Source organism: Hyalella azteca, unplaced genomic scaffold (genome assembly GCF_000764305.2).
Source record: "Hyalella azteca isolate HAZT.00-mixed unplaced genomic scaffold, Hazt_2.0.2 contig16646, whole genome shotgun sequence".
Taxonomy (NCBI): domain Eukaryota; kingdom Metazoa; phylum Arthropoda; class Malacostraca; order Amphipoda; family Hyalellidae; genus Hyalella; species Hyalella azteca.
Window position 1 is genome coordinate 222,462 of NW_025946460.1, and position 23,464 is coordinate 245,925.

General features: G+C 39.8%; 1 protein-coding gene across 1 annotated transcript; it reads right to left on the reverse strand.

The window, feature by feature from the left end:
* Positions 1–8,905: 8,905 nt before the first annotated feature.
* LOC108669192 (delta-like protein B) lies at positions 8,906–22,995 on the reverse strand. Its single transcript, XM_018156495.2, has 7 exons — positions 22,879–22,995; positions 22,404–22,700; positions 21,751–21,811; positions 15,636–15,893; positions 15,227–15,287; positions 11,465–13,039; positions 8,906–10,998 (listed from the first exon to the last, which is right to left on the reverse strand). The coding sequence occupies exons 1-7, from the start codon at positions 22,933–22,935 to the stop codon at positions 10,827–10,829; spliced, it is 2,481 nt and encodes an 826-aa protein (XP_018011984.1). The 5' UTR covers positions 22,936–22,995; the 3' UTR covers positions 8,906–10,826.
* Between the last annotated feature and the right edge of the window lie 469 nt (positions 22,996–23,464).

Genomic DNA, 23,464 nt, shown 5'->3' on the forward strand with positions numbered 1-23,464 from the left:
CTGATTTGTCTTTCTCAAAAAGTTGCAGGACTCTAATTAGCCAGTGCGGTGTTCATTTCCGTCCGTTAGCTGTGGGAGCCATGGTTTTCAATGAAAAATTATATATTGGGTCTCGGTTCTCGGTGAGGCTCTCACGACTCTGGAATTCTTATTTCATTCAGTTTGCGTAGAAATTATAAAAAATATAAAGTTTTCGTTCAGTTGCAACGCAGAAGCTATAAAAAATCGATACGGAATTCGATCATGGAATGTGTCAGTTAGTAGATGTGAATTCCTTGTCTCGAATAACACGTCGAAAATCCGAGTGAATTAAATTTTTCGAATTATTAAAGTGAAATAAATTCGGGCGTACAAAAATCATTACATTCGTGCTGCAAAGTTGCTTCTTAGTTGATTAAATGAATCTTATCAATTTTTTTGCATGTCTTCATGAACATGGTCAATATGTAAATAGTTTCCCGTATAAAATTTCCTATCCGTAATCATCAATGTGACGAACTGCTTATATTATTGTGCAACTTCAATTACTTCGTTTAGCGTGCAAATATTTGATTAGCGATACAAATAAGATTGCTTTCAAATAAAATAAGCAAGCAGAAGTTTCGTTTGTCCGATATTAACATCTAAAACGGAGTAATCGGTGCTTGCATCAGTGTAATCTCCCTGTGTTCATCGAAGCGTGCAACAAGTTAAATCTGAACCTGCATCAACCAGTTTCTGTTATTAATACCGTATGCTTCTTATGAATTCCGCCTCCCGGAATAGTTTACAATGAAGAGCTTTGTTGGACCCTTGGCCTTTTTAAATCCTAACTTTATGAACATATTAAATGTTCTCTGTGACATGGAAGTTGAATAATTTTAGACCGAACGTTAGACCTGCGATTGAGTTTTAATAGATACAATCTTAAGTTGGTTTCCCCGTCTATCGAATGCATAATCAATGCAACTTTAGAATCATCAGGTTATTTCGCTATGTACCAAACATAAACGTAGAAAATCAGACGTCCAATTGTGGTCCTAATTTTTATTCTTTCGGATCACGAGTCTTAAATAAAGTATATAGCAATGCTTGGGACGTGAGTTTTTACCATCATTTTACGAGAGATGGCGTCAAGGCACGTTATCGGATGTCGCTCATTTACCCTTCACGTTTTATCTTCAATCAGAAATACTACCCCGTAGTATGTCTTTCGAGGACGACTTGTAATTTTATTTGTACATGAAAGACATAAAGCCAACAGGATGATCGACTGGATTGCTTCTTGTAGAACCTTCTTAACACGCAATCAAATAAAAGAGGAAGTTTTGCTGTGTGTTTGCAGTGCCGCATTTTTCAGCACAAAACTTGTTCTTACGTTTGAATGTAAAAATGGACAATATTTTTGCGACAGAAATGTTAAATATTACACGTTCGTTTTAGGGGATAACTCCAAGCTTAATTTTTCGGCATAATTTTTACAGTCGACGGATGTCCGATTTTTTCCTTAGATTAAGACGCTTTTAAACAAATCCAGTCTTTTGGGTTCGTATCGAGGATGCTGTGTATAAACAATCAAGTTTCTGGGGCTAGGTATGGACTAATAAAAACTATATTATGCTCTCTAGCTTCCTAAGTTTGCGTCGTTTCTTTGCTGACAGAATTAAAACATTTTACAAAATGGTACCGAAAATAAAACCAGACAAACTTGTATGAATTATAATAAAATATAACTCAGTACTCACTGCAGTGAGTGACAGAGAACGCATTTTCTCGTCGACGAAAATGGGAAGTCACGGACAGACGGACGGACGGACATGACGAGCACAATAGTGCATTTTTTCCATAAATGAGAAAATGCGCTAAAAATCAGTTTGCTGTGAATTGAAAGTAATTTCTTCTTAAGAGCTAACTTGTATATGTTGAAGGAATCAACTTAATAATATAGGCTGAATATTTAATTATGTTCCTAAAATGACATCATAATTCTATAGACTCGGTATGCTTACATGAATTATAAATAACATGATTCCTATTGTTCTGTGGTCGTTTCTGGTCGGAATTTTCTTTTAAAATGACGCAAAATCCTATACCTTTTGGCGGCAACATTAACAAAAATAAAATGATATTAATGATTTGAGGCAATTATACGGAATGTTTTAATAAAGTCTCGTGAATATGAAGACATTTTAACGTTATTACATTCATTCCTCATCCCAGGATATGATCACGTCATCAAAGGTTCAGGATGACTTCGCTCATCTCTTCATCGTCTCCAGAAATTGGCCGTGGTGAATAATACGTGGTCCGTGTGGACCGCAACCTTTCAATCTCCTGAAATCCTACCATGGCGACGATTTGGCAGGATCATCCGCGATTGGAAGACTGGGCAGGAAGCTGCAATGCTCATGCAAAGGAAACTCTGCCAACTTCTTGCTGATCTGGCAAAATGAAACCTTCTGTTTCCGCGCCAGAAATGGATAACAAGGACACTGAAATTATAGGTTTAGATCATTATTTTTTTACTGCATGAAATGTTAGACGAACTTTTGGACCGGCTACAGAAAAGTAATACAAGCACGAGAAATAAACTTGATGAATTTTGTAGAAAATTGATGGCTTTGGTTCTTACATCCTGGCTTAATTTTAAATATTGCTACACGCCAGGGCACGGTCTGTTGACTGTTCAAGTAACAGCGTATGCTCGCAGCGGATGACAGGCATGCTCAGTGTATACGTAGTAGTAGTGTAGTCCATGTTCAGCGGCACATGCATGTTCAGCGGCTGTATAGAGCGCACGATCATCATCAGCAGCAGCACATTGTTGCGGGAGAGCTGAAACGCAAATTAACCTACCTCTCCTATCTCAAATAATGAGAAATCATATGTTTTTCCCGGTCATCCTCTAGGTTGCTGGTGAGGGATGTCGAATTCGAGGTTTTAATGCCTTAAAGAATTCTGAATATTTGATAAAACTTTGAAGATTAGCTTGATCGCAACGGCAAAAATCTCGAAATCTTTCCACATGGAAGGTAAAGTTGCATGCAAATCTTTACTCATTAAAGGAATTATGGATGCAAGAAAATTTATCAGATTCACTATAATCAGACTTGAAAATGGCACCACGAAGATTATGATCAAAATTTTATAAAATCAATAAGTCAGCCTCCCTATGCAACGGCGTTAGTCGCGTGAAAATTATAAGTAACCAATTTAGAGAGACAATTAAACTCCGTAAAAAGAAGAATCAAATAACACAACGTTGGAAAATACTGCAGCGCACTCAAATAAATGTCGATGTTGCTCTTCAGAAACTCGTACGGAAATGAGGGCCTTCTATAATGACGAGAGTCTTGTATAATTTATCATGAATACTTCTTCCTGATCAAAATAGAGGATGACAAGCAGCAGCAGAAGATACTGTAGGTACATCATATATATATACGCTGTTCAATTTGTACGAGGTTTCAGACTCGGAAGACATTTTAAACTTCAACCTGTTTCCTCGGTCGCGAGCACTATGGACATATACACAATGGATTCTTATGATAATTATATTACATTAATATCATGTACATCTGAAGCAGTAGGCACAGTTAGCAGAAAAACAGTAGCAGGGACATCATGTACAGCAGCAACAGTAGCATAGACATCATGTACAGCAGCAACAGTAGCAGGGACATCATGTTTCAGCAGCAACAGTAGCAGGGACATCATGTACAGCAGCAACAGTAGCAGAGACATCATGTACAGCAGCAACAGTAGCAGGGACATCATGTACAGCAGCAACAGTAGCAGAGGTGCTGGAGGAGGTAGCAACAACATCATGTACAGCAGCAACAGTAGCAGAGGTGCTGGAGGAGGTAGCAACAACATCATGTACAGCAGCAACAGTAGCAACAACATCATGTACAGCAGCAACAGTAGCAGAGAGATCATGTACAGCAGCAACAGTAGCAGAGGTGCTGGAGGAGACGCTGGCGCAGTAGCTACGGCCGGCGTAGGGCAGGGGATGTGCTCCGGGCCTGCCCTGCAGCGATCCTGTGCCGTTCCCAGGCTGCCTTGCTGCTGCTGCTGCTGCTGCCTTGCTGCTGCTGCTGCTGCTGCTGCTGCTGTTGTATAGTTGTTGCTGCTGTCTTGCTGCTGCTATCTAGATACTGCTGCTGCTATTGTTATCTTGCTGCTGCTGCTGTCAAGTTCTTGTTACTGCTTCTGCTGTCTTGCTGCTGCTGCTGTCTTGTTGCTGCTGCTGCTGCTTCTGCTGTCAAGTTGTTGTTGCTGCTGCTGCTGCTGCATTGCTGCTGCTGCTGTCTTGCTGCTGCTGCTGCTGCTGCTGCTTTTGTTGTCGTTCTGCTGCTACTGTCTTGCTGCTGCTGCTGTCTAATTGTTGTTGCTGCTGTTGTTGTCTTGCTGCTGCTGCTGCTGTCTAGTTGTTGTTGATGCTGCTGCCTTGCCGCTGCTGCTGCTGCTGACTAGTTGTTGCTGCTGCTTTTGTTGTCGTTCTGCTGCTACTGTCTTGCTGCTGCTGCTGCTGCTGCTGCCGTCTTGCTGCTGCTGCTGTAATTTTTGCGCATTTTCTCATAAATGGAAAAATCCGCTATTGTGCTCGACATGTCTGTCCGTCTGTCTGTCCGTCCGTGACTTCACATTTTCGTCGACGAGAAAATGCGCTCTCTGTCACTCACTGCAGTGAGTACTGAGTTATATTTTTTACTTGACTTCTGTTGTTGTTTTGATACTTAAACTGCTTTTGTCTTGCTGCTGCTGTTGTTGTCTTGCTTATAATATGGCTGCTGCTGTCTTGATCATAACCCGGCTGTTATGACCGTGGTCTTTCTCATACCTTGAGCTATTGCTCCTGTAGCTGCTTATATACCATGAAAAACTGCTCTAACGTGGCTGCTACTCGATTTTATAATCCTAACTTGCTATTGCATTACTGCACCTCTGTTCTTGACATACTATCGTCCTACATTGCCGTTATTCGTGCCATGCTACAGTTGTTTTACTTCCCTGTTTCTGCTGCTGTTTTTGATCCTCCAACTTTCTTATATTCCTCGCCCATAATCTTAGCACGAGAGTTCATGCATTCGTTCGATTGGTTTTTTACAACGACAATTGGTCATTTTTTCTCATCTAACAATAAGTCTGCAATTTGAGATGCTGTCTTCGGCCGAAACAATTACTGCGAGTGTCGAGGCTGTGTGTGTTGTATTGCATATGCGTAGTGACCTCTGATGCCTGAGCACGTCTCATCCATCCTCTTGATTGCCTTGCTAAAGAAGAGCCCACATGCAGCTAGCCGCTCTACCAAACTTCCTATCAACGCCAAACCTTTTATTACGAGCATCAGTCGGTGATAAACTCGATGGATTTAAATATCTATTAAGTTTCAGAAAAAGTACCGCGATTTATTAGAGTAGTATAATTGAATTCGAGTTTCATGACGGGAGAAATTTATGGAGTTGAGTTCTGTTTATACGTAAAACTGATCGCAATGTTCGCTCAGACGATAAAGTTTGTTTACTGTGGAATGTAATGTCCAGCTTCGAAGTTTTAACTAGTTTAATTCATCTTCTCTTTTATACCACATCGAACAAGCTTCTTTGCTGCTAGTCGTTATAAGCAATAAACCTGCGGCTCCTGTAAAATGATGCAGCTAGAAAGCTGGCTAATATATAATTTATATAATAGATGGTAAAAAGATCATGATTTGATTCGTCCCTGACACCTACATTTCATAAGCAAAAATTAAAGAGATGCTGAAGTCATTTTGCTTTATCAATATATGTACAACCTGGAAATTGAGAAGAAGGTGCAAAATGCTGCAAATATAACCTAATTAAAATGGAACAAAAAATTCTCAAACTATTTTGCTCCGATAGAGATGATGTTTTGTTGAGAATCCTGTTCAGAAGAATAGTCAATGAACAGCTTTTGTACAGCGAAATCGCGGGCTGGCAACACAAAGTATGTATACCATGGCGAATTCTTCGCACAGGTCTGCAAACGCCGTTTTTATGCACAAAAGTCGTCCACTCACGGATACCGGACGGATAATAATCAATTCCGTGCATGATGCATCAATTAATTATTAATTCCGTGCAGAGTATTAATAATTTTTGCTCCATTTTTACCGTATATATCATCTACATATGTGTCATTTCTATTGCGGGGTAAGTCCTATATCCGTACAGGTCTAGTAAATACGCATGCAAGGATATTCGATACGTACAGAATTTAAATTTCACATTCAGTTTAAAGCCCGTTTAAAAATAGTGTGACACTTTTATATAGGTGCAAGCTGTAATTTTCGACTGGTAAACGATACTTATGGCTTACATTGTGCGAATGGCCATTTTTATTTATGTGAACCATAGAGCAAAAAAATGCAACGATTATAGACTGGAATTATCGGCAATCTGCACTAATACTTTGATTAATTTTCAATAATCGAGCAATTTGAATTAAGCTTTGCTATGTCATAACAGACATTGAAGAATAGATAAGTTTATGCTGTTTACTCCTCTTTCTTTTAAAAATTATTTTAATTAAGATAATTAACACTTCTTCTTGTAATATAATCAACACTTAACTTCTGAACATTATACCCAAAAAGGGCATTAAGCCCCACTGTGTTCACGGTATATTCTAGTTATACATAAATTTTCTTCAGAATATGACGGCTAATAGCATAAATCCTGCCGCCTCATATCTGCCCCCGCCAGGTCGCGGGGGCCGCGGTTGTGAGGCAACTCATCAGGCGCCCGGGGCGCGATTTATCGCACTCGCTGCGTGACTATCAGCGATGATGAGACCAGCTAACCCACCAACATCAGCGATGATAGCGTGTACCACCTCACTAATATCAGCGATGATGAGGCCTGCTAACCCACCAACATTAGCGATGATAGCGTGTACTTCCTCAATAATTTCATGCAATGATAGCAGAGACTCCCTCACTAATATCAGCGATGATAGCAGAGACTCCCTCACTAATATCAGCGAAGATAGCAGCGACTCCCTCACTAATATCAGCGATGATAGCAGAGACTCCATAACTAATATCAGCGATGATAGCAGAGACTCCATAACTATTATCAGCAGTGATGGGGTGTACTCCAACTACTATCAGTAATGATAGCACCAACGCGCACAAATATCAGTAATTATGACATGTACTCGCTTAATAACAAAGATGATAGCAATATAATTTTCGTGCAAACATGATATTAACATGATTGCTGCACGTTCCCGCTAAGAACGCTTCCTCGCGTGACCTAACCTGACAACAAGAGCATGAGTAATATTACAGTGAGGTATTTGAAAACTATGATAAAGTATTTTGTTTTAGGTTTCTATTACGATTACTATGCAAAAAAGGTGCCGTGATAACACATGAGTGATTTTGCTGATTCATGGCCATAAGTTAACGATAGATAATTTAAAGTTTGCGAGCAAACCTTAAATATAATATAATATTGTAAACTGAAATTATTTTATCAACAAATCGAAGATTCTTGGAAGAGTTCAGTATTCCGTGATGGTCATCATCAGGTGAAAAAATGGCCTGCCCGTCACGCATGCGCACTGCAGAGCAGTCGCACGATCTCGGTGAGCAGCGCAATGCGCAACTGTGTTCCGAGAAAGAAACTTGGTCGCCACAAGGGGATCTCGTTAGCGCAATTTGTCGGCTGATCCTTCAAGTTCCATATATACTGGACCATCAACGCATGCAGTCTTTGTTGCCTTTGCTCATCATTACTGGCAGGAATTTTGCTTGGTATATTAAGGCCGCGCTTGGTTATGGCAAGGTTATATTTGCACTGCTGACTCTTTGTTCATTAGTAGCTTGAATGACTATTTTGCTTCATGGGTGTGGTGATTCTGCTGGGTTTCGTAAGAGGAGCAAGTAGCTGAAAGGATCGGAAATTGATGCTCAGAGGTCAATACCGTACTTTATGGCTTCAGTTTACATTAATTTTTTTTCATAAATATGCCCATAAAACACAATTGTTTTAATAAGAGAGAGTTTTTATGGGATTTTCAAGGCTTCAAATAGGTTTGTACTTCATCAAGTTAAAGTGCGAGATTATTTTCATCGTAATGTTTTACCACGATGAAATAATCGTAGTTTTAAAATTTGGTTACTGATGGTAACTCCGAATACCAGATCTTTATGTACGAATAGCGTTGACGACGATCGATGTATATGTAGACAAAATAAGGTGGCTTCATGCCAGCCGAAGGCCTGTAGGTCAGAAGCGCTGAGAAGGCAGCGGTCAGTGGCTACTAACTGAGCGGCCTCAGCTCGAGCGCTCGTGATGGCCCAGGGCTGAGGTTTGCCTAACATGGGCGTTCCAAAGGAATAAATTATTCCAGGAGCATTTTTAAATAAAAATAACATCGCGTCGGCACCTCGGGGTGCACAGCAGCTCTCACTTGTGCTGTCGTTGTGCTGGGGTACAAGTTTTTAATACACGTGTAATCTGCCACGTGAACAATATATAATTACTCTAATGTGTGTCGTTAAAGAATAAATAATTCAGTCAACATACGTGACAGGTTTTCATGTCAACTGCAGTACTTTGAACCGCTTTACCCCACAAAATAATCAAATGAATACCTATGAATTCGAGAACTAAGGAATTCTACAGTAAACAGGTGTCACCTCAACGGATAAAGTATTATTTTCTACAGTCCGACATCAGGGGCGATCTGTATTGAGATCGCCGAGTAAAAAGTACTTGAAAACCGTGATGGAGTCACGCCTCGACTGCTCTGATCCCAACCAGATGACTCTGAAGTGCTGGGGTTTGCAAATATAAGAAGTAAAGAAGTTCAATCGCTGGACTGTTGAATATTGCTCGAGATCGTTTGTGATTTTAAAAAGGGATTTGCTACCGCGAGGGAAAATAAAATACCGTTTCAAAAAATAGACGACAGTATATTTCGCAGAAAATATATACAACTCAAAAATTATTCAGGCGTATTTACATGGAAAAGTCAGCCATCTGCAATACCGAAGTTGTTGCTCTATAAGGCATGAGATGTTTCTTCGCTGGCACCTAAGACTGTGAGATGAATAACACAACTCAAACAATATCCTGTGAACCACGAGTAAACTATTTGAAAAACAAATTAAATAGATTAAAAGTGGAAAAGTTTTAGCTGGTTAAATTATCAAATTAAGTCAACGGCAAATTAAAAATTTAGAAGAATTGAGAATGAATCCAGTTAACCAGAATTATCGAGAAATCAGCCTGGAAAATTAGATTTCACCGAACCAGCAAAGCCTAGTGGATGATATGGAGATCAAGATACGATTATAACTGTAAACGAGCAACAACTACAAAACGTCAAAGAACATAATTAACTCGGTCTCGAAAATAACAGACAGAAGCACAGACATAACAACAATCTTTCATGAACAAACGCCCATTCGTTATTTCAGCTCGATGGAAAATAGCACCCAGGATCTTCACGACCATACACAGTAAAATACTATGGAATTTGAGCAATATCTTATCGTAGATGTAGACTAATACATAATAATCGATTTCTGGACGAGAAAACAACAATTATGAGCCTGGTATAATTACGAGAGTAAGAATTCTGACCGCATTTGAATCAAATATTACGAAGTGAAGGCAAAACATTACGTGTATTACAGGCGGCTTTATTTAAGAAAATATTCCATCGCTGATCACGAAATCGGCGTATATTATTTTGAAATATAAACCTAATTTCAATTTACTATTCAGACAAATTTGTTTGCACTGGCTCGTGTAATCCATTGGCTCTGATAATTGATATAAACTTCGAACATGTTACGGCAACAAAGTCATTACCCCAGTAAAGATACAGCTTTGCTTTCATACAAAAATTGCAAATCACCCCATAGAAATAGGATATATTACCTACATATTTACTTCTTATGAGATCAGAGCAAGTCACAATCCATTCACAATGCAAAATCTTTTAAATTTATTTCATTTCATATAACTATTCAGTCTTTTAAACCTCCCTCAAAATTACGAAGATACAGTCAAGGTAACGAACGACATTGACGAGCATTACACACCGTTGACAAAAAATGGGATTCGTTCTGGGAAATGGAGTTACTAATTTATCACAGTTATCAAAGTGGGACATTAATCATTCAGCACGCATTTTAATCCGCAACAAGTACAAGCACTCCCTATCTGGAATTGAAGAGCAGTAGGTATCACAGACGCATTATTCTCTCGCCCGTTACCATGACCGCAGCTCACATCAACCAACCTCATTTAAAACACCGTACATCTGAACTTCTGCACACCAGATGCGGACAATTCCATACGAGGCCATTTAAGTGCGAAAAATTAACAAATAAATAACACTTTACATAATATACGATTAGGAAAATTATATTTCAACATCTTTGGATGTACATTTGACTAAAGAAGTGCTATTTAATAAGATAATAGTCACTCCAGATTTGAAAGCTAGCCGTAGTTCGAAACTTGATATCGGGACAATAAAATGCGAACAAAAATTTCTGTCCTCGACCAGATCAACGTCAAATATTTTCATAACGTTTTTCTCTGTTGTCGATGCAACAAAATGAAGAAAAAATCCTCGTATTTTCTGTTTAATAAGAAACAATAAGCCGAGATAAACAATTAGATAGCATGAATATACAACATAATGAGAATCTGAGAATGAGAAATAATTCATGTTGTATTTTGGCATCACTCAGAGCACAGCAAGAGACTCTGCATAATTATTTTGTGAAACTAATGATAAAAATTATTTTGAAATTAGTTAAGGTCAAATAAATGATATAGTATATAAATTGGCTACGGCTAGACTTGGGTGGCAAAATAATCGTCTTCATAATGTTCCTCAATAACATATACAGAAGATGGAGTGGTGCACGTGCTAGGACTGCACGTAGAGTTTAGTGTATTGTTAGATAAGTGAGTGCGCTGGTCCGGCGGCTGCTGGGCAACGACGCTGCTACTTCTGCTCCCGCTACTGTAAACAAAAAACAAAATACGTCAGATAATGTGTACATGCCGCGGATTAAAATAAAAATTAAATTGAGATAATAGCATGACTTGCGTACAGTTGTGAATTAAATTTTTTTCTATACAGAAGGTATCTTGTACAAGAGCAATTTTTTTCCTTGAATTAATGAACGAAACCCCTCACACTAACGGCAAAATTATAATTCAATTTCTTAGGAGGGGTTCAAGTCAGAAACTTCTTCAATGACACGCAAGCTTCAACTAAATATCTTCATACAATCAAACAATAAATACTTCTGCAGATGAACGGGCAGCGAATGTTACGCGAAATGCAGAAATATCACAAGTGCTGAGCCATATTGAAACCAAGCTAAAAAGCTCACTGCAATTTGAAAAATATATGCACTGTAATAAATAAGTAGTGACAATAGTAGAAACAGTAGTAAAAAGACTTGTACGTTTTTTATTCTCACCTTGAGCCGAGAGGAGCAGGGGTGTAGTTTGCACTGCTTGTGTGATCAGGAGTCTTGCAATAAGAGTTATTACCACATTCGTCGTAAACTCTGCGACCACACGCAGCGTCAAGATCTTTCTCTAGTCTCGAGGCCAGCGACAGCCTCGAAGAGTCTGTGTTTAAGGTCTTGGTGCTGCGTGCTGGTGCTATTGAATAGGCGTTTTCAATTGCTTTCTTCGGACACTCTTCGTATGTAGGCGAGAGCTGCTGGGAGTTACTGTCCCCAGACATGTACGATTTAGGGTAGTGAGTGGCCGCAATCTGCTTGTACTGGCTGTCGGTGTTGATCGGTTTCACTGGATAGTCAAGCGAGTTGAATATCATGTGATTCTCGAGGCATTTGTTATTGACAGCGTTGTGTATAAGATTCTGCTCGTTCTGACGTCTGGCCTCTTCGTCCTGTTTCGAGCGCTCCATCTTTCGTCTGCGCTTCATGCATATGATTGCGACAACGAAGCTGATGGCTAAGACAGGTACGGCAACGCTGAAGATAACAATGAGAACAATCTGACCAGATGACATGTCGACTCGAGCTTGAGCCTCACTCAAATGATCGTAATTAGGAATAGGCACCGTGCATTGAGGACCAATTAATCCATGCAAGCATGTGCAACGGTAGCCATTGCTTAGCTCTGGTGCTTCCGAGCAGGTGCCACCATTTTGACACGGAGAACTTTCACAAGGTGAGATGTGCATAGCTCGCTGGTTGCAAAGACGACCACCCCAGCCTGGTCTGCACCTACAGCTGAACTTGGTGAAGGCATCAGATGTAGGAAAACACGAGCCCCCGTTGGCGCAAGGCATATTGGCACAAACGTCTTCAACATTTTCGCACAAATGTCCAAAGTATCCAGTGGGGCATTGGCATTTGAAGGCGTTAATGCCATCAACACAAACTCCATTATTGAGGCACGGTTTCTGAATACAGTCGTTGATATTTGTTTCACACTGCTTCCCAGTAAAGCCGGGGCTGCATACGCAGGTAAAACTGGCGTGCTCATCAACACAGGATCCGCCATTGTAACATGGATTTGAGTCGCACTCATTAACTGCAACTTGACAGGTTTCACCCTCGAATCCAAGAGGGCAGTGACATTGAAATCCCGATTTCGTGTCGAGGCAGGCACCATAATTTAGGCAGGGGCGATCAGCACAGGTCTTACCAGATATATGGCAATACTGACCAGTGTAGCCGGTTGGACACTGGCACACAAAGCCATCGTCGCCGGTATCGAGGCACGTGCCCCCGTTGAGACAGGGGTCCGTGGCGCACGTATGATTCGTCACCTCGCAGTTTGTGCCACTGAACCCAGGGGGACACAGACACGAGTACGAACCAGGTTTGGTATTGAAACAAGTAGCACCATTTGTACAGGGCTTGTGGTTAGTGCAGTAGTTAAGATCTTGATTGCAGAAAAGGCCTCCCCAGCCTTCGTCACAAGTACATTCCCAAGGCGAGTTACAGGAACCGTGATCACAACCGGGATAGATCTTGCATTCATCGCAACTCTTCCCCATCCAACCCAGATGACATCTGTGGAGAAAAAAAAAAAACAATGGAATGAATTTTACGTAATTTGCGGAGGGAATATAGAATTAAAATTAAATAATGAAACATGATCATTTCCATGGGCAGAGGGTAACACCATTTTGATCTTATTGCTTCAAATCTAGTAATGAACAAAGACCAAGTTTCAGCTCAGTGGAATCAGTGACCGAGCAGTGAGCGTATTCCGCTAACACCTGAGACGGGTGGGTGTTCGAGGCTCCTCACTTCCTCTGCAGGTTAAACAACTACGACACTAGACTCCCTCGCTTGAGTATCATGTAACCATTGTATAAAAAGACATCATGATCGCATCGCGGTAACTTGCGTCCGGTAAGTTGCAACTCGGGCAAGAAAACAAGTATTTGAATCAGAATGGAATGTGAGACTGTCATGCCAACATGAAAGAGAAATTGACGGCATTCTTCAAAGAAGCGTAGGATACGCATGCGTATTCAGCTTCGTTAGGCGTTAACACAATATATGAAATTATATAAAATCGATATAGCTTAACTAAAATTATAAGTAAACAATGCTTGCATTCTATCTCAGTGAAAGTATGCTTGTTAACAGAAGACAACAGTTGCTAGAAGACACTACTCATGGCAAAGTTAAACTGGGAGATGGAGATTAATGGATTAATCGTAGAGTTTAATATGAATTGCGTGCAAGAGTAAGTATAAGTAGTGTGGCAACAAAGCTGGCGAGGCCCAGGAGAAGGTTGCGTGTATTTTTAGTTAGCTCTGTGCCACGTCACGACTTCTTGGCATCCCACACTTTTTTATCAAGGCAGCCTCGGGCGCGGCTGTTTCGTAGAAGCAAAAATTGGATAACGTGATCATGTCATGACTTAATAAATATACAAATAAGGAAGTTTGACAAGAAAGAGTTCAAATATTATTTAATTTATTCGAGATGTAACAAACTCAGGGAAAGATACTAAGTGTTTGCCCGAGTAGCAAAAAACGTAAGAAGAAACAATATAAATTCATCTTTGTGCTCTTTTCTACGACGTTATAAATCGTAAACCTTTCCGAAAAGAACAAGAAAATAACAGTACAAGAGAAACATGACGGAAGTTGAACCGATGATGTACACAAGGGTGTTGGAGGTGTGAAGTGTAGGGATTATGCTTTATGATGAGGGGGCTTGCCGTTCAGTAGGGCACATCTAGCACCGGGGCATGACAAAGTACTGTAAAATGAGGCCATGTGGTGTACGTAGGAAGCATCTCTCGGAAACCGTTGACGAGGGGAAAAATCTAGAGGTTTGAAAAAATGATGTTATCATTTATTTCATGATTTACGCACTCGTAGCTACCTAAACGACATATTAGGATTAGTACACTAATAGGACATGTAGTGTAAACATGCCGACATTGTTAAAGTAAAAGGAAAGCTGGAAAATAAATTTGATTACTGTCTAAAAAATGCTAGCGGTTTCTAGCATAAAGAAAACAGGAAAATTTTTAATCTTTCCCTTTTATCGGTACACATGAGACATGTCATATTTTGAAGTAAATAATTGACATTTGGTGACAAGAGAAGATAGTATATTCGCATTTCAGACGCAGACGTGACCAGGGATGGGAGAGAGTAAGGTGCGTTAATAGGGAAGAGAATTCGGGTCTGTATGCCAAGTGGAGCAAGGCAAACGCCGAGTAGATCGAAGGCCTAGACCAGAGTGACAGACACGAGCCATAAAACGAACACGTGGCCCAGTAGAAACGTTGTAAAATTATTTTGTAACTGTACAAGAGGAGCTGGCAAATAGCGTGTTAACGAGAGTGAAGTATTGCCATCAAAATCATGGAAACTAGTAGAACCGTTTGGGAAATTGTACAATTAATACAGCAAGCTGAAAAAACATGCAAATAAAGATAACTATAGTATGCCTATGTTCGAAATTCGGAATCCAAACAACCATATTAATTTAACAGATTTTATTGTCATAAAATCTGTAAGCATTCGGAGGAAATTTTTCTTTTGCTATAATTTCATGCATTTTTCTGATCATTTATGCAAAAAGCACGGGTAGTTACGTTCGTTGGAGTTACTACATTTTAGAAAAATTATAAGAAAATAAAGAATCAAGTATTTTCGCACCTGAACCTCATATCATTTGCAGATTTCCGTGGAAATAATTAATGCTAAAACGAGGACTCATGATACTCACTGGCACTCGTTGGGTTTCTCGCAGAACCCATTGACAGAGTGACATCCAGCACTGCAGATCGCTGTGGAGAAGAATAGTACAAGTTAGTTGGCGATGCATATGAACGATTTAAATTAATTAGGTAACATTTTACAAAGCTTAGTGTAGAATTCAAGAGGATAAATAAGATATCTGTATTCCAAGTAATTATAATAAACGCCAGAATACGAACAATTCGGAGTGAAGTATTAATTCGGAGTACCTATATTTAATGAATGTTAATTACGTCTTTCTACAACATATTTAACATTACTTGCGTCTACTAAGGGACAGGTGATTCCTGAAGTCCATCATTTTCATAATGATCCTAGGTGGTGTGATATTAAAAACTAGACAATCAAGACTATGCCCCGGGCGTTAAATAACTCACGTTTGATGCAATACTGTTCAGGATTTTGCCAGCCCTCTAGACACTGAACGTTGCCATGGGCATCACAGACGTAGTGACCGAAGGCATCGTCACGAGGCCTGCACCATTTCCTGCAGCCTTTACCGAAGTAATTATCCTGGCACACGACACGAAACTGGTAGCTGAGAGACGAGTGAGCTGCGCTCTCCTCGTGAGCGCTCCACTCCGAGTTCACCTCCAACGATCGCTGAGTCATGAACCGATGGACCAGCACGGGACCTGAGAAACACAAAAATACGATACTTAAAAGTCTGCTCGGGAACACAGAAATGAGTCGTGAGTTTCAGCGGCATGTGAATACACACTCCAAAGGAAGAAAAAACGTCTTTTACAGGAGGTGATCGCTTTCATTATCGGCACAAGAGATTTAAACTCGGCTCTAAAAAGACAGTAAACTACTGAGCGTAAGAGGAGGGCTTGACAGCGTAACAAGATCAGGGAAACATGGTAAATGTACTTAGGGAAACAGAGCAGTAAGCTCGTTGCTGGGCTAATAAAAAGGCATAAACCCATGACAAAAATAAGAAACTTCCTACAGAAAAAGAACAATACGATCTAGTTTGCGTACACTGAAGAACCAACGACAAAAGTAGTAAAGTTTTCGTGAAACATTGTACCAGAAAATAGTAGCTTGTGATCTTCACAAGTGTGAAGTAGCTTGTGATCTTCACATTTTATAGTGACTTCACTAGAAAAGGGAACTCCACAACACCTCGTTCCTTTTCATTACAGAAATTCGCACGGTAAGTATAAGTTGGCGCGTAATAATGAAACGACGTGAAGCCTCACATCGTCGCGACAATATTCTAGGAACGGCAGCGAAAACCACATCCTGACGGCGCGGTGGACGACGGCAGGCTTCTGGGCAGGAAGTGGAGGAGCCGTGGGAAGACAGTCTTCCCACGCGCTCTGATCGCCACACTTACGTCCTGACACCGTCTCTACAGGCTCACTGTCACCTAATACTGAACTGCCCCAGGTGTTGAGGATAGATAATTTGATTCTGAACGGGTGGTGTTAGTTTTCGGTCATTAAGTTCAGCGAAAGGTGATCAACTAGAATACACATAGCCCCACTGTCTAACGAACATGCAGTATCAAGTTCATCATATTGTCTGGTATTGGGTATCGTCAATAGACGGGGTTTAAGCAATTTAATTATCGCGACCTGGATTGCGTTTAAAAGTGATTCTGATGCTGGAAAGCGCTGCTGCAGGCAATGCGAAGAGATTTAGAACACTGTTATGTGCCATCATGCGAAACTATTTGAAAGAAATATCAGCGTTGTTCTTCGCGAATTCGATACATTTATGACAATACTAAAGCATATCTTGCTTTTGAACCTTAGAACCAAATAACGCGTTTGTTTGAGTGTGCTTTTCGATAGCAGCCCGCGGGCGCAAATAGCAATCAAAGACAGGATTCTCAGGAAACGAAACCCTTTAGGGCCAACCGGAGCCACTTTCCACGCCGCCGGATATTGAAGCGCGACTAACGAGCTCTTTTTCGAGTGTGAAGCGCAGACGTGATTGCAAATTATCGATCTAAGGAAGTCTCAAAAAAGGAACGCGCATAATATGGAAATTAAGAAAAGATCAGTATTTACATATACTGTATATACAGTTTCATAACTGATTTGATTTCCATAATTGTTTAATCTTCGCACCAATGACCCTTTAGATATAAGATAGTTCTGTTTTATACATAGCGCAAGGCTTTAAATTTAATTTCATAGGAACAAGAACTACTACAGAGCCCAAATTTTCCATTGATAAAACAAAAAAACGAGTCCTATTAAAACAGAAGCTAGCGGAGAAAATTATTCTGACGAAGAAGGCAAGGATTGAGACGTGTCACAGAGGAATGAACAGAAACAGGACCAATGAACAGGAGCAGCACCTAACAGGTGTTGAGATTCAAGCGAGCTCTGATATGGGTAGGCCTAGGTAGGCTCATTCCCACGCATAGTCGGACTCGCGTAGGCTGGAAGTTCGACTGTAATAGATCGTAGGTTAAAGGTTAGAATGTAAGTAATGGAGTGTTTACTGTATTTCAGAATGTAGGCAATAGAGCGTAGGTAGTCGGTAAGAATGTAAATGCAAGAGATTAGGAGAGAAATATGAAGTTTGAAACCTACTAGTAAAGTCTAGTTGAGTCACGAAGGTAGATAAATGTGGTAGATATACAAGGTGGGTGAGTAGAGTTTCACTAGAATTTGTAAGGTTACAAGCATGTATAAACTTTAATTCCTGCACTAGAGGTACAGGTGCAACTGAACCTCTAATGTGCCACGATTGGCATCGTGGTTAGTTTCTACAACCTAGTTACGCGAAGGCGAATTCTAAAATACTTCGAATTCATGAAAGAATATCAAGTGAAAGCTCCCGGTTATATTTTAAGAAGCATAAATATCGAAAAATGAGAAAATAAAAAAACGACGGAAGTACCTATGGCTGATTCAAAGAATTCTGAACTGCCCAGTGGGTATTTTGGTACAAAAATGAAACCCAAGATGGGAACATAATTAGTAGACCCGAAGACGAAAGTTTGCCTGAGAAGTCCTGTAAGGAAAGACGGTCTAGTGAGATCTCAGCTGGCTGGTAACAAGCCCAAATAAAAAAGGAGGCCCAGGCGTCTAACAGCTGTCTCATGTGCTTCCCATGGCAGTGACGGCAAGCATTCCCGTACAGCAGCTGCCCAGCTCGAGCTTCTTAACCTAAAAACAAAGCTGCGTTCCCACACTACCGGCCGTGAAGGCAGATGGCCAGTGCTTGCTTCCAGTCATATCCTACCTTACGAAGTCACTCCAGGCAGGGCTAACATCACTGGTTGAACCAAGGTGATTGAAAGAAATATATCTATATAGTGCCAGGCGTTCTTTTAATACGTTTGCAATCTTTTAAGGAGAGTCGAATACTATTCACCAGGAAGCCAAACTTCAAATGCTGTTTGTTAGAAAATGAACATTACTACGCTTAAGTCATTTCAATGGGGCATTGGAGTGCGCAATTTTTCGCAAATGAAAACAAACGAAACTTAACCTCAAATGTAGTGAACGTTTAACATGGGTATTTATTAGAAACAGAAAGGTACAAACAACTCCTGAAGTATAATGCTAACGTAGAGCGAGTGGCATAGATATCGTTACGTGCAACAGACAATCGTTCAGTGATAACGTCTTTCAAATCAATGATAGCATCACAAAGAGCCCATTGAACTAGAATTACTAGACAGAGAGAAGCTACTGTGTCTTATCAAACTCCAGCACTACCTTCACTGGGAGGCGCGTATCACGATTAGTGCTGATTATTCTTCACAGTGCAAGTAGTGATCGTACAGAAATATGTTGGTATATTAGAAAGCTATAGAGTAGGCAATTGCTGCTTTGATTGCAGCGCTTGAATAAATATTAGGAATAATGCATTTTGAAAGGACTCACAAAAGACTATCATTTTCATACACTTTTGTTTGTAAATTAGAAATGAATAACAAGTAGAGAAGCTCAGTTAAATGACTTTGTTCATTTGGTAGTCGAGATACCGGTAGACGTTTTACGATACTTGCAACAGGGTGATTGATGTTAGTAAAAAGTTCACATATAATAAAGAATTTAGGAGTATATGTAAAAATCGTGCTTATAAGCAAAAGATAACAAACGCACCAAATCTATTTGTCAGATCTGCGGACATATTTTGCACGATGACTCTGTCATTTACAATGACATGAGAGCATAGCATATATATAGTGACAACTTGTTGAAACGAATCACTTTTTAAAAGACACATGATGGAGAAAGTTATTGAATAAAATTGAGCTCAAGATAGTAATGATTAATGTCATAATATGACACTTTGCAACATTTACTACAATCAGTTTGACAAATCATAACACAGCTTGTATGTTGCTCAGCAAATATCTAATTAGCCGATGGGAGACTGGCCAGAGTTCAAGTACCATAATATTTCATAATATTTCAGAGTTTATAATATTTGAATGTTCATTCGTAAAAACTTTAAATTACAAAAGTCCTCTCATATAAACGCATAAAAAACGCAGGAGTAGCTTCGAATAACGGATACACATTTGACTAATTTGAAAAGCAGAGTAGCAATAGAAACAAGGCAAATTATTACCGTGGACTTCACACTAACATTGCCTTCTAGAAGTTTTGTTACATCACAGCAAGCTTTTCAAAGTAACTTCTAGGAAGCACAATGACGTAGTAGAGGTAAAAAATACGTTTTGTGCCTGAAAGTTGAAGAAACTAACATTCGCAAGTTAAAATATGAAAATGAACAAATTGATAACGTGCATAGGTACAGAACAAAATGTAGGCATCTCAACAAACATTAGTTCCATTAAATAGAAGTACAACACGATTGAAGAAGTACAACACAAACAGATCAAGGAAGTTAGGGAGAATAACAATATAGAAAAGAGCGGAGGAAACATCGATACCCAAGCCAGAGGTCGGTTGTAGCGCCCTCGCTACCCTCGGACCATCTGGCGAGGAAGCCACTCACAGGAGGGAGGGAAGGGATAAGTAAGGGAGGGAAGGGAGAAGTGATGGAGGGAAGGAAGAAGTGAGGGAGAAAACAAGGCAAACTTCGTACCAAAGAGAAAGAAACACGACATTACTATTGGGCATGGAAAATACGAAGTTGACTGGAACTAGTTTTCTGTCTCATTTCAGGCCGAGTTTATGTCTTCGTGTTTCTAAAAATTTTAGATTAAATAGAGCACAGTTGCAGTAATTGAGATGAAAGGTTATAGTATAATGAGATCAATATTACATTCGATAAACTAAGCGGGCATATAACTCATTTGTATAACATTATTCCCGAAGTGAATTGATGTAAGATAAAGGTGAAATATAATTAAGATTAACTAAAGTTGCAATCTACGGATGCGAAGATTAGAATGGAATTAACTCTGGTCAGCAGAAAGTTGTTAATGCAATGTGATAAAAAACTTTATAAAATCGATCTATGAACAATTAATTATTATAAAAAAATAAGCCTCATAGATAATTTAATGTTTCTTCGTCCCATGAACGAAGCAAACGTATAGATACATTAATTCATACACGAATGAAGCAGCACGCGGAGCATGAGAGGAAGAGGCAGCTGAATTCAGTCGTCTATTCGCTACCCACACTAAAATCAATGTGATAAAATATCGACCGAGAACACTAGGAATAGAGCGATTCCTGGGGCGGTAACGAGCGGCGTCAGACACAGCTGGGCCGATGTGCAAACGGGAATCGATGGAATATAGGAGGTTCTAGCAACAAATATCGACATGGTTATGAACGTCACAAACAATTTGGTACAAAAGGTTTTCGATCGAACATGTGGTAGTTATAGTTGGTGGTACCAAATTGTAAAGAAAATTAGGGTAAAAAATATTAACGAAGAAACGTGTAGTAACCGACTTAGTGCTTAGGGATGATAAAAATGTTGAAGTACTGAAAAATTGGAAGAAGGTGTGAAATTTTTGCCCGAAAGCATCTGAAATGAAGCTATATGCAAGGTACTGAATTTCAGATCAGCGTAACAATATAAAATCAATCTAGATCGTAACGTCTTTATATATATTTAAACTAAAAAACAATTTCAGCGATCAAGTTCAGGGGCCAAAACCAAAAAAAAACCTCACTTGACGCTCCAAGCCAAATAAGCCACACGACTTCTGAGTTCTGAGTAAATTCAAGTTGACGAAGTTGAAATTCGTTAATAAGAACCAACAAATTCAATTTATATCTTTTTCATTTGATTCAACAAGAGGACTGATTTACTTTACGCTTAAGTATCAGGGGTCAAGACTATGATCAAAGGTCGACGGGGAAGCTTCCAATTTCGTAACAAAATGCTAAGACAATCCTAAATTTGATTATCTCTTAAAGGTAAAGTGGTTAAATAATACTATTTAAAAAATATTCATATAAAATTTTCAAAATCGCTAATAAATTTTTGGTGTTTTTGATGACCTAGTGATGATCACACGCCATACGCATATTATTTTGGTGATGAGACATAGGATGTGATAATACGACTGTAGAACTAAGGTGAACTCACCGGCATAGGAGCTGGTACCGTTGTTGTCGTGCCAAGCTTCAATGATGAGCGAGAAGGTATCCTGCGTCGAGAATAAAAATCAGCACGTCGAGTAGGAACAACACAGAACACAATTTTATATAGACGAACTATCAACTGATTTCATAACATCACACGTAACGCGCGCGTCCAACTTCCAAGGTAAGGTAAAATGCAACCGACAACGCTGGCTATATAACGGCCACACATTACATGAGGAGACTTTCCTAAATGCTACCTAATCAAGACTGAATAAAATTCAGTAGACTTTTTTCAATAAGCCATCACTTCTCTTTGAGCAGCTTCTTCACTTTTTCACCACTTGATGCTCATCAATGCCATAACACTGTCAGAGTCACATTTCACAGTTCACCGCACAAACGAATTTAGTGCTAAAACGATTCCTAAATTTCATGCCAGAAACCGAGGTCGACGTTGCCGGTTGCATCTACACGAACATTTACAGGCGCGGCATTAGAGTGAAGAAACGAATACAGTTTAATAAAAACGAATCAATTATAAAATTCAAATTTGAAATATACAGGTTCAGGTTTCATTTATTTCACAGCATAAAATATTTGACGACATATTCTACTAAAGTGAAATTTAATTAGTAATTTTTCACTTTTTCTTACCTGCCAAGACTCAAGACTAAACTGCAAAGGATTTAAGAAGCCGTCAGCCTGCACTACAGAGAAATCAATTTCGTTCTCTCCAAGGATCGGCGTTTTGATTTCTCCGAAGGTGCAGGGTGACCGGTAGTCAATAACTTCTTGGTAAACTTTGAGACAGACTCGGAATTTTGTTAAGCATTTCTCAGAGCATCGGCCATTGGTATCTCTGAAGCCGCTACAGCAATGACCTTGGTAATTGTAGCCATTGAGGTTGACAAATTTTTTCAGTTGAAGCTCAAACATGGCATTGCTCGCAACCTGAAAACGACAGAAAATGAACCCATTAGACCAGCGAAAATTTGACGCGAGGTTGCACTTTTGGCACGTGCTCCACACCACTACGTAATCAAAATATGACGTTTAAAAATAATTTCAAAACACTGGGAATATAAATATTTTATGTAATTTGAATTCACTGTAAAAAGAACTTTCGTACCTGCTGCGAATATGATAAGAGTAGGAAAGATATAACGGCGAAGGCAAGCCGCCGCATGGCTGTTAACGAGTGGGGGATAGATCACTAGGTTATAACGCACATCCACACTCGGCACAGTTTACGAGGAGACTGAAGCGTCAAAAGCCCAAGCTCCTGCTGTTGCTGCTACTCACGCTCCGCCCGCCAACTTGCAAGCATACACACACAGCGTTACGTACACACGCATACAAATCCACACACGCACACAGCAGCTACTACAGCTACAATACATACGACCTCACCCTGAGCCGTAGGTATGAATGACTGCAGGGGAAACTGCTGTCTGAATACCTTTGGGCTAATATACAAGGAAACATATTTGGAAGAAAATTATCGTATGTGATGAACTGAGAAGTTACATTTGAACAACTTTTACTGTGAATGGCAAATAGTAGTTCACATGATTGAATCCGGTTCAAATGTGATTGGCGACGAGCTTTTCAAGGTAAGCGCAACTATTGATGCTTATTTTAGCTTGAAGGCATACGCTACACCCTGGGAGAGCTGAGTGGGTGCCAATGAAAGTCTCGGGAGATACTCAGGAAAT